The sequence below is a fragment of the Cervus elaphus genome, chromosome 3 (genome assembly GCF_910594005.1).
Source record: "Cervus elaphus chromosome 3, mCerEla1.1, whole genome shotgun sequence".
Classification (NCBI taxonomy): Eukaryota; Metazoa; Chordata; class Mammalia; order Artiodactyla; family Cervidae; genus Cervus; species Cervus elaphus.
This window is the reverse complement of record NC_057817.1, coordinates 42,919,331-42,931,938: the sequence shown is the minus strand read 5'-3', so window position 1 is coordinate 42,931,938 and position 12,608 is coordinate 42,919,331. Positions and strand designations below refer to the sequence as shown.

The 12,608-nt window shown below is 37.6% G+C and overlaps 1 protein-coding gene across 1 annotated transcript; it reads left to right on the top strand.

Moving 5' to 3' along the window:
- Positions 1-4,516: 4,516 nt before the first annotated feature.
- On the top strand, positions 4,517-10,300 carry LOC122683730 (lysozyme C-1/C-2). Its single transcript, XM_043887552.1, has 4 exons — positions 4,517-4,756; positions 5,952-6,116; positions 8,278-8,353; positions 9,740-10,300. Exons 1-4 carry the CDS (start codon positions 4,561-4,563, stop codon positions 9,804-9,806), a joined length of 504 nt encoding a protein of 167 aa, XP_043743487.1. The 5' UTR covers positions 4,517-4,560; the 3' UTR covers positions 9,807-10,300.
- The last annotated feature ends 2,308 nt before the right edge of the window (positions 10,301-12,608 follow it).

Sequence of the window (12,608 nt, the reverse complement as noted above, 5' to 3'; positions counted from 1 at the left end):
TAAGCCAGCTTTTTCACTCTCCTCTTTCACTAGGGATTGAACTTGGGCCCTGGCAGTGAATGCACAAATTCCTAAGCACTAGTCGGCCAAGGAATTCCCAGGAGTACATCATTTTGTAATTTTTAGAGACATATGCCTTTTTATAGTACATTTTTTTTCAAGTGGACCAAAGGAACATTTTATTAACAGATCCAAATAGTCTTTGTTTCTCTAAGAAGTCAAAAGCAGATAAGCTTAAACACGTTTAGCAATTAATGTTTCAGTATTTTCTCTTTTTTGGAAATGATTTACATATTCAATGAAGGTATCTCATTTAAAGATAATGTTACAAAAACTTAAAGTTAATGTTACAAAAAAGATTTTGGAAACGTTCTAAGTAGACATATTTTGTAAAATACAATGATGGTTGCAACATTCATTTATAAACTTTTCTCCCACTTATATCCATTTAATTCATGTGTTCTTCAAAATTATGCTTGAGTTGCCATGAAAATTTCATGAGATATTAAAAATTAACCATCAGTTTATTTTTCTTATTGAAAAATCAGGCAAGTAGCAAAAGTCACAGAAGCAAAGAACCTTAAAATTTACACATGGTTTTTTATCCTTACCATATTGACATACATTAAAGAAGTAATTTTTATTGTAAGCTTAGTTCTTAGACTGAATTTATAATGTTATCATTTCAAGCATCTAGTGGAGGTAACATAAATATATTTGACAAGGCTTGATTTATTTTATTCTAAAACATTTATTTATTTGGCTGCATCAGGTCTTAGTTGTGGCATGCAGGATCTTTATTTGCTCATGTGGGATCTAGTTCCCAGACCAGGGACTGAACCCGGGACCCCAGAAAGGGGACCATAGAATCTTAGCCACTGAACCAACAGGGAAATCAAATGACTGGTCTTAATTTAAAAATTGCTTCTATTTTCTTTAAACCAGTTAAGTAGAGCTCTTTCACAAGTTTGTAGGAAAACTATCCAGAGGGGGGAAAACATCACACACACATAGCATACATACATAGATATATGTAAACATATAGATAAATGCAAAGACACATCTTACAGCTTTCATTTAAACATCATAGTCACATATCAAGTGCATGTATTCTCAGTTGCTCAGTTGTGTCCAACTCTTTGCAACCCTGCGGACTGTAGCCCTCAAGGCTCCTCTGCCTACGAGATTCTCCAGGCAAGAATACTGGACTGAGTGGCCACAACCTCCTCAGAGGATCTTCCTGACCCAGGGACCCAACCCATATCTCTTATGTCTCCTAATATTGGCAGGCAGGTTCATTACCACTAGTGCTATCTGGGAAGCCCCTGTAAAAGAATAGTTGGATGTAAATGGGTTTCTGTCAGGTGGAACAAGTTAAGTTTACCCACTAAAATGGCTGAAGTATTTACTAATATTTGTGGATAAGACTTCTAGATTTTTACTTGTCTTTAAAAGATAATCTTATGGAGGCTTTTGGCAAAATCTGGAGTAAGGGAGCTTATGGAAATATCAAATAAAGTTTGTTTTTAAAATCTCTCTTGGTTATCTTTTTTTCCAGTTCCAAGTTTGCCTTAAGCAACTCTTATCTCTTTGGATGCTTACATTTTAAAGATATGGTAAGGTCAATATTTCCAAAGTACTGAGAAAGAACTGTAAGGTTTATCAGAGAAGGAATTCAGGGGCATATTTGCTTATTATCAGAAATCAAAGATAATTACTATAACATTTTCCTTTCCATTAGCAGTAGGATAGGATAGCTCAATGATATTCTAAATTTTTTCAGTTTTTTATAGGGCAACCCCAAAATACCAGAAGATCTGGAGATGATGGGGTTAGCTTACAGAGTAATAGACAATAAATCCAGACTTCCTGTGCATTTTCTGAACCTTTGTCAAAGCTATTTGTGGCTATCAATATTTATGTAAGTATTACAACTGCTTGAAAGATGTCAGCAGCTCTTCATGTTTATTTGCTGGACTTACCCTCCTAATCTTGTTAAGAAAATGTGTTGTTTTTTTCTTACACTAACCAAGATATTCTTCTATAGCTATCTTTTCTTCCTTTCTTTTTTTTTCTTTTCAATCTCATCTTCCCATAGGTATCAATAGGACCTTTGTTCAAAACGCAAGCTCTCTCAAAAACCCTTTTAAAGGTGTCAAAGTTCAAGTCTTCAATATACCTCTTTCAACTGTGACTCCAAACCAGTGAGTCTTTTTATGGCTTAAAACCAATATTAGGGCTTACTTATGGACACAAGGGGGCTTCCTGCGTAGCTCAGTTGGTAAAGAATCTGCCTCCAATGAAGGAGACCCCGGGTTGATCCCTGGGTCAGCAAGTTCCCCTGGAGAAGGGATAGACTAGTCACTCCAGTATTTTTGGGCTTCCCTCATGGCTCAGACAATAAAGAATCCACCAGCAATGGGGAAGACCTGGGTTTGATCCCTGGGTTGGGAAGATCCCCTGGAGGAGGGCATGACAACCCACTCCAGTATTCTTGCCTGGAGAATCCCCATGGACAGAGGAGCCAGGTGGGCTACAGTCCACGGGGTCGCAAAGAGTCGGACATAACTGAGTGACTAACACACCCATGGACACAAGGGGCGTCCCTAAGAAATGTGGCCCTCTCAAGACGCAGAGCCTCTCCAGAGAAAGCCTGAGGAAGCAAACACCTTCCATGTCTCAGGTGGCAATGAAACCTCCATCTCTCACAAAGGGAGACACCTTAAGTCACTCATCTCCTCACCTCTGACACCAGAAAGGTGATACTGGGATGAGAGTTTTCCCTTCACAAATCAGGCAACAAAGGTAGAGCCTGTTCACAGAGGCCCCTTATGAACTGAGACTCTATTAAAACAAACTCCCCTGAGTGTTCACATGGTTGAATAAAGAGAATGTTGCCTGTTACTTCATGTCTTAGGCTCCCAGCTGGCTGGTTAGCTGTTGATGCAAGCCTGACAGACAACCTGCACCCCTAAAGTGGCAGAAACCAGAGGGAATATTCTCACTGGTTACAAAGCCAAGTTCTCAGGATAGAAAACAAAACAAATGGAGATTCTCATCTTATGGTTTTTCATGCTCATGACAAATGGCAGAGACAAACGAAGCCATGATGCTTTTTGGGAGGCTAAGAATCAATAAACATAGGTGTTGATTACCAAAACCAAATTCACAAGAGTCACAATTAAAAATCTATTTTCATATTTTTTTTCTCCTGCCAGTGTGCATTTGGAAAGGAAGGGACAAAGAGAAATTGTTATCTTCCTTTTTTGTCTGTGCACTCTAGACAGAAAGCTAGGAGACTGACATGGTAAGAATTCTTACCTTCTACTGGTCTGTTGTCAATTAAACCATATCTCAACTATAGTCTCTATAAACAGTAAAGTGTTCTGGCCTTTCACTGTCCCATCCTCATCACTAGAAACTGTACAGGAGACAACATGTGTAACAAAAGACAGTTTAACAAGAGAAAAGGAAACAAGTATATTAACCTGTACATTTTGTGTATACTTACGAGAAAGGCCAGGATGAATAAATCAAAGAGTGGCTGGAATTTGGACTTAACAGATCATCTTTACCAAAGAACAGTAAATATTTAGAGGAGCAACTTGACAAAGGAAAAGAGTACTGGACTTCCAAGGGTGCAAAATTTTAGGATGATAAATACATTAAAAACTGATAGGCGATAGTAGCTAGTCAAAATGGTTGTTTTGTAAAATCCTCTGGTGCTGTCTTGGGGCTGGTAAGTATCTGGGGTTTTGGTGATTAATATCTGCGCAAATTTATGTTCTGCTTTCAGGATGATGGGGGAGGGCAGAAAACTTTTCCAGGATCTGCTTCTTCAGCTCAAAATCATCCTTGTGCCAAAGGGGAAGATTTTGGAATAGCATATCAGTTATTCTTCTATAGATTTTACCATACTGTTTTTTCACTTTACAATGACACTATGTTCTAACGTGGAAATATGAAGTAAGGCATTGTCAGAATGGAGTTAGGAATGTTGTTCACTGGAGGTTTATTTATCACACTATGACATTGATTTATAAATTAAGAATTTATAATAGACACGAAGAGAGTGACTTTGGGAATCTGGCTGAACAACATGGTCTGTGCTATATACCAATCAGAACAACAGGCCGTGTGTCATGTTCTTTGTGGAAAGTGTATATAAAATAATTTTAAGTGAAAAAAGTGAAGACAACATACTGACGTCACATAAAACAACTTAATATAAATGCATGTTAATCAAAGATGGGAGCTCATTTTCAGTTGAGTAAAATGTTCATTAAGGTTTTTTTTCCTGAATACTTGATCAGCTTCATAATAAAATAGGAGGAATTTCCTCTTTTGGCAATAGTGCTAAAACCTGTTCTTTCTGAGCAACGTCTTTAAGTAATCTCACTTCCTTATTTTCTGCAGGTTAATTTTTAGGGTATCAGACTATCTCTCTTCAAACCTAAGAAGGCAAATTTTTAAGTCAGCGGACCAATAAACTGTTTCTGTTTTCCACATGTTTCAGAGGGCGGAGCCACCAAACCAGTGAGATAAGAGGGGAGTGAAAAGATGTTAAATAGCAAGCCCAGCTCACCCTGGTCAGTCTGGACGTCTGACTTCTCAGGCAACATGAAGGCTGTCATTATCCTGGGGCTTCTCCTCCTTTCTGTCGCTGTCCAAGGCAAGGTCTTTGAGAGATGTGAGCTTGCCAGAACTCTGAAGGAACTTGGACTGGATGGCTATAAGGGAGTCAGCCTGGCAAACTGTAAGTTAACTCTTCTTCATCCTTCCAGATAGGTAGCCAGGTGTGGAACAGATAGTAATTAGAAGAAGAAGAAGAAAAAAAGGACTTTGAGTCAATGGGATTTTTTTTTGTTGGAGGCTTTGTACACCTACAATAGTTCTAAACATCAACTTGTTCCTTTAGAATCAGATGTACCAGGTGAAGGACCGAGGCATGAGAGGGCCATTCTAATTCCACTCAACATGCCAGCTGGCACATGTAGGGTGATGATGAAGTGTATTTCAGCACCTCGGATATGTCTGTCAAGCCCTTGGTGTTTGACTTTAGCTATTTCCGGTTTGGAAGTTGGGTTCTTCTAACCTGAGTAAGGCAGTATGTTTCTCGTTTTTAATTCTCCTACCAATGCTGGGCTTTTAACAGGTTTTTTAAAAATTACATTAAACTCTCAAAACAGGGACAGTAGGAACCTATTTCCCTCAATTCATGTCTATAATAAGGATCCCTGAAATGCAGCAGGAAATGACATTTTATTGTGCTCACCCTAGTTGATTATTTTTCATTTTGTTCCACAGAACTCAAGAAATGGCCTTAGGAAAAGTTCCTCTGTATTTTAGTTCATATCTGTCAATGTCATCACTGTATTTTTCATACTAAATTCAGACATTTCCCTCCATAACTATTTTTGAGTGAATGAGCAAATGGCTAGATGGATGGATGGATGACAGTCTTTCCTATTCTGTGATTCTTACTGTCTGAATTCTAATTTGGTACCCAAATTCACCTTTAGAATTCTGTCTCCCAGAAAATCCTTATTTTTCCTAATAACATATTTTTCCTTTAGTGTGTGCATCTGCTGCTAATGACCAAACCCACCCAATTAATCTGTTGGTTTTTCTATTCTAAGCTCAGTATTAACTTGGGGATGTGTGAAGGGCAAGAGCTATTTTAATATTTTATTTATCTTATTTTTATTTTTTATTTTAATATTTTAAAAAATGTATTCTCTTGTTTCGTTAGTATTACCAAATGACTTGCTAATAAAAGAATTCTCTTCAGGGAATTCTTAACATGAAAGTGTTAAAATATTTCACAAGTAAGTACATCTTTGTACTTATAAAGTAAGTTGTTAGTAAAGTAGAATTAAATAGAACTGATTGGGCTATGAAGTGTAAATCATGTCATGTTGTTTTTCAACTAAAAATACAATTTTTTTCAGGGTTGTGTTTGACCAAATGGGAAAGCAGTTATAACACAAAAGCTACAAACTACAATCCTAGCAGTGAAAGCACTGACTATGGGATATTTCAGATCAACAGCAAATGGTGGTGTGATGATGGCAAAACCCCCAACGCAGTTGACGGCTGCCATGTGGCCTGCAGCGGTAAGACAAGATGTTGAGAGATGGCTCAGGCCCCATCTGGTTATACCTGTAAGATCAGAGATTCAGTACAAATGAACATGTCTTGAAGGCTTCCCTGGTGTCTCAGATGGTAAAAAAATCTGCTTACAGTGAGGGAGACCTGGGTTTGATCCCTGTTTGGGGAGAATTCCATGGACAGAGGAGCCTGGCTGGCTTCAGTCCATGTTGTCTCAGAGAGTCTGATACGACTTAGCAATTAACACTTTCACTCATGAAAGTTTGCTGTTTGCTAACATACAAGAGTTTCTTGAATGACCTAGCGCTTTAGTATAACTGAACTTGTTGATATTTTGTAAAGAAGAATGCCATTCCTCTTATCTTCTTTGGGAAGGTTTAGGGATAATTAGGTTGTGTGTGTGTGTTTTTATTTAATATACTCTCCTTTATTGGAAAACAAAGGATTACTAGTTAACCAAAGGAGAGGAATACCTGTGGTTCCTTTTAAAAAACTGTTTTTACCTTTTATGATGATATGTTTTAAATATATGGAAAATTAGAAAAATGACTATATCACCCATCAATATTGTCATTATTTACTTTACCAGTTATTCACAATTGTCACATTTACTTCTTCTGTGTATATAAACTGTATATATGTATGTATGTGTGTGTGTTTTGGCTGAGTGATTTAAAGTGAGTTTGAAACTCTAAGTTCTTGAGCTTGCAACTCCAAAAAATACAGTTCGTATTTAAATACTGTCATTGTGACAAGTTAATTTACAGATTTGCTTAACTGGGCTGAAATAAATGTTCTGTTGAGTTCCTTTTAAAATAGAGATTACATGCAATGTTTAGTGTATAAAATATTGGTGAACTGATACAAAATTTATATTGTTAATTTTATATATATTAAAATTCCTAACAGAGAAATTATTCTAAGGATATTCTTTTGTATCAAGTTACTTTACTTTAAGAAGTATTTTGCATTATATAATAATCTGGGGTCACTGAATAAAAATTCTCACTATCCAGAGATTTATGACAAGTGGTAAGTCTTGGTATCCACATCTTTCAGAATATACATCATTCACATGCTGCTGCTGCTGCTAAGTCGCTTCAGTCGTGTCCGACTCTGTGTGACCCCATAGACGGCAGCCCACCAGGCTCCTCCGTCCATGGGATTCTCCAGGCAAGAGTACTGGAGTGGGGTGCACGTACATGAGTGTAGAACTATATTATGCATATTTGTACCCACATACAAACATGTAGGCAATGTATGTCAGCAAAAATGAAATTATACTAAACTTACTGCTTTATAATATGCTGTTTATTACACAAAATTATTTTATCAACCAATACCAATCTTTATTTCAAGATGAATAAATTCCACTAAATAAATGTTCTATAATTTGTCAATCTAAATCACATTGATAAGCACTTAGACTGTATTTTCCCCTGTTATTAATTGATATGAAACATCTGTATACACATCTTTGGGTGCATCTCTTATTATTTCTTTAGAATAAACTTCCAGTAATAGAATTGCTGAGCCAAAAAATGCTGGACCCGTTTCCCCTTGCTTGTTTTCATTTTGTTTCGGTAGCTCAGCTGGTGAAGAATCCACCTACAATTCAGGAGACCCTGGTTTGATTCCTGGGTCGAGAAGTTCCCCTGAAGAAAGGATAGGCTACTCACTCCAGTATTCTTGGCCTTCCCTGGTGGCTCAGATGGTAAAGAATCTGCCCACAATGCAGGTGACCTGGGTTCGATCCCTGGGTTGGGAAGATCCCCTGGAGGAAGGCATGGCTGCCCACTGCCGTATCCTTGCCTGGAGAATCCCTATGGACAGAAGAGCCTGGTGGACTACAGTCCTTGGGGTCACAAAGTGTTGGACACGAATGAGCGACTAAGCACAGCACAGTAAAAAGAGAATCTTCTATCACATTAATTAATAATTCCAGAGCTCCCAATGACTTTGGTAAATGAGAAACAAAATGCTTTAATTGCATGCCAAATAGGATAGAATGAAGAAAAAATTTTTCCCCAACATTCACAACAAGGACTCTTAAAAAATAATTTTAGTTGTACTTTCCTTAGCTTAAGAAAATAAAGCCTGCAGAACCCAAACTTAAAATGAAATCTCTAGGAATGTTGTTTTCATTTCTCACCATCTGCTTTTCAGAATTAATGGAAAATAACATCGATAAAGCTGTGACGTGTGCAAAGCAGATTGTCCGCGAGCAAGGCATTACAGCATGGTATGTTGGTTTTTGTTTTTTTTTCTGCTTCCAATTCTATTGAGATATAATTGACACATAGCACTGTAGAAGCCTAAGGTGTACGGTATGAGAGTTTGACTTACATACATAATGAAATTATTATCACAGTCAGTTTAGTGATCAACCATTATGTCATATGGTTACAAAAACAAAGAAATAGAAGGAAAAAAAATGTGTGTGTGATGAAGTCTTAGGCTATACTCTCTTATATATATGAATATATATATACTCTCATATATATATATGAATTTTATGTATGAAAATGTATATTCATATAGATGAATTCACTAAATTCATTTATATGAATTTTCATATATTTCTTATTTCATACATAGAGCAGTGTTGATTGTATTTATCACATTGTACATTACATTTTTAGTATTCATCTTATACCTAAAAGTGTGTAGTACCTTTAGTTGCCTTTATCCTCTTTGCCACCCCTCACCTCAACCACAACATGCTCCTCTGATAACCACATATCTGACTTCTTTTTCTATGAGTTTGAGTGTATGTTTATTTGTGTTTGAAGTATAATGGACCTACAACACTGTTAATTTCTATTACAGACTATGGTTTGTGTTAAGCATTAGAAAGGAGAGCTGGGGGTTTTCCTGGTGGTCTAGTTGATAAGACTTTGTGCTTCTAAGGCAGGGGGTGTTGGACAGGAAACCAACGACATGCCATCAGGTGTGGCCAAAAAACTGAGACGGTGAGGAGAACTGGGGGTTTTTTGGTAGCACCTCGGGGCACCCGGAATTTTAGCTCCCCTCTCCCCCACCAAGAATCGAACCTTGTCCACAAATTTGGAGGGGCAAAGTCTTAACAACTGGACCAGCAGGGAAGTCCCAGGTGAGAGGTGTTTTACCCTACTCTTATGAGAGAAGCGAAGGAATATTCCCAAAGAACAAAGTATGCTACTGAGAACTGAAAAATTGCAGTTTTAAATTAATGTTAAACAATGTACTACATAGGAACAGTTTAACTCACTCAGAATCTTATTCTTTTACTCGTCAATTTATTTTAGGGGATTCTAGAGTTTTTAAGATTCTACACACTCTACCTTGTCATATCTTGAAATTATTTTTGGAGTTAAGTAAATATGGAATGCACTCTGCATTTGTGTTGCGAACAACACAGGACTCGACATTTGTGTCCAGCATTCTGTGCTCTAGTGAAGGCTTGGGGGAGACGTGAAGTCCTTGGTATACATATCTCCAGTTAACAAATAACAATACTTGGATTTGTCTATAGCTTGTATTTCATGTATTGATGAACAGTTTTGTTCTCCCAAAGGATTTAAAGTATGTACATGACAATGAAGCTGTGTTTTAGTCTTATTACCATTTGTTTCATCTTTCTCCACAGGGTGGCCTGGAAAAGTCATTGTCGAGACCATGACGTCAGCAGTTATGTTGAGGGTTGCACCCTGTAACTGTGGAGTGATCGTTCTTCAGCTCATTTTGTCTCTTTTTCATGTTAAGGAAGTGATAGTTGAATGAAAGTTTATACCACCAGTGTTTCAAACAAATAACGTTTTTACAGAAGCAGGAGCGTGTGGTCTTTCTTCTAAGAAGCTTAATGTTTATCTAATGTGTTAATTGTTTGATATTAGGCCTACAACATTTTTCAGTTTGCTAATGAAACTAATACTGGTGAATGTTTGTCTAAAATCTTAATTATCAAATATGTCTCCAGTACATTCAGTTCTTAATTAAAACAAGATCATTTATGCACCTTGCTGATCATGAAGGAATATAAAGAGGGATTAGATGAGCTGTTTCTTTTCCTTAATTTTATTAGCATAGATTCATGCATTATGACCAAATTCAGAGGCAGACAAGTATTGAAATAACTAATTAACCACAGATATGAAATTATGCATGCTGTAAAAAATATAAACATTTTCATTAAAAGCTTTGCAATTCATACCTTGTCTGTTTTGTTTAGAGCCATTTAGTATCTCTGAAGAAATACATATGTATGCACTTGGGAAAAAATGAGCTAACACTTAGTATTTCCAACATTCTCACCTGTAGCCAAACAGAAGGATATTGCTAGAGAAAAATCCATAGGCATATTCACAGATCTCAATTTTTTAAAAACAATTTTGGTGGAACTGCACAGCTTTGGGATCTTAGTTCCCCAACCAGGTATTGAATCTCCACCCTGAACAGTGAAAGCATGGATTCCTAGCCACCATTCTGCCATTCCTTTCAGTGTGGTTAAGATCATAACCACAAATCTCAAATGGGCCCTTAGGACGGACTGGTGGTCACTTCTCTGCAAACTTTCTGTGCTGACATCCCCACTCTCCAAAATGACTGTCACTGTTTACTTCTCTCTTTCCAAAGTCCCAGCAAGCCCACCAGCTACTAGCGTTCCATACTCTACTCTCCGTAGACGACCTGGGCTCACTTCACACTGACAGGACAGAAGCAAGTCACACAAAATTCTCCCCTCCTGGCCACCACAACAGTGTTCACATCTCTCCTTGAGCCCTCCTTCCCTTCTTTTCCCCTTCATCACTAGGATGTAGGGCCTCTGCTCCTCCCATGGGCAGTGTTTCTACATGCAGTCTTCATCATACATAGCCCTCTACTACTCCAATTTAAGCTAAGGTTTTCCAGCACCCTGTGTTTCTTCCTCATTGCTGATCATCCCATCACTGTACAGACTGCCCCAGTAAAGTTTCATCTTGCAAAGAACTCTCCATGGACTCTCCATAACCCTCCAAGTACATCATTCTTTGCTCCCTTTTACAGCAGCATTTCCGGGATGAAATATCTATATTCACCCACTCCATGACCTCACCTCCCTTTCTCTTTTCATCTCTTCTTAATCTGACTGCTCTCCTCACTTAGCTGAAAACTGCTCCAGCATGACTCCTTCCAGGATGCCTCAGAGCCAGTACTAGTGATCACCTGATTTCTGTTCATCCTACTTGATCTCTCAGCAGCATTTGACAGGTGAACCACTTCCTACTTCTAGAAAAATTTTTCTTCCTTTACATCCTGCCTCACTGATGGCTCCTTCTCAGCCCTTCATGGCTGGCTGTTCCTCTGCTCTTTGATTTTTAACTCTGGGAGTCCCCAGGACTCAAACCTGTAAAACTATCTGAAAGAACAGTTTTACTTATTCATTTATTTTTCTTTTCTTGCTGCAGTATAACTTTCAAAAGAAAAGAGTCTTTCCCACTCTTTAAAAGCATTAAAATAATCTCAATCTTTCCCAAAATTTGCAAGTACAGTAAAGCCTTTTAAGTTTTCTGAACAGTTTGAGAATATACTGCCAATATGGTGTCCAGTGGCTCCGAATCCTTCAATATACAACTCTCACAGAACCTCAGAACATCATCCAAATCAGGAGGTGAACACTGGCAAATTAGGACCACTTCATCATCTGATCTACGCAACTTTATCAATTGTCACATAAGTTTTCCTTAACTAAAAGGTCTCATTCAGGATCACGTGTTTAAATTTGTTGCTATGTTTTTCAGTTTCTTTCAATCAAGATCATTTCTTCACTTTTTCCTTAACTTTTATCACTTTAACCCTTTTGAAGACCTCAGACCAGCTATGGTGTAAATGGCCTAAGGTTTTTCTGATATTCTCTAGAGTAAATTAGGTTATGCATCTTTGGCAGAGATACCATAGATGTAATACTGTGCTCTCTCTGTTATATCTTTCAGGTGACATGCAGTTTTGAAATATTCTATTACTTATGATGTTTGCATCGATTATTTGATTAACGTAATGTCTGCAAGTCACCTTCACTGTGAGGTATTTGGGAGAGGGTGAGGTACTTTGAGAAATTTTCTTCCTCATCAAAATGTCAATTTTTGCATGTAGTTACTATATCAGTATGAACCCCTGGCTTCTTATCTTATTGCAATTATTATGTGTCATAATCCATGGCCATCATTTATTTTGATGTTCATATTGTCCCTGACTTGGCCAGGAGAGCTGCTACACACTAGCTTCGGCATCCCCATCATTCTCTGGGTACTTTTTTGTTTTCTGGTGTAAAGTGTTTTAATTCTCATCTTGTTCTTTTCATCCTTCAGTCGGGAATCTTCCACTTCTCCCAAGAACCCTTATTTAAAATAACCAGCTCTGTGTAGTTGAGTGTTATTGTTTGCCTATCCCATCAATGATAAGAGCTATAGAATATATGAATTTACATAATTTTCATTTAACTTGAATTCATCTAATACCTCCAGTTCCAGTCTCATACC

Excerpts from the sequence above, each read along its gene's own strand:
- LOC122683730 (XM_043887552.1), top strand. The coding sequence starts at position 4,561 with ATGTTAAATAGCAAGCCCAGCTCACCCTGGTCAGTCTGGACGTCTGAC. Across the intron at positions 4,757-5,951 it reads GGGAGTCAGCCTGGCAAACT|GGTTGTGTTTGACCAAATGG; the intron begins GTAAGTTAACTC and ends AATTTTTTTCAG. Across the intron at positions 8,354-9,739 it reads GAGCAAGGCATTACAGCATG|GGTGGCCTGGAAAAGTCATT; the intron begins GTATGTTGGTTT and ends CTTTCTCCACAG.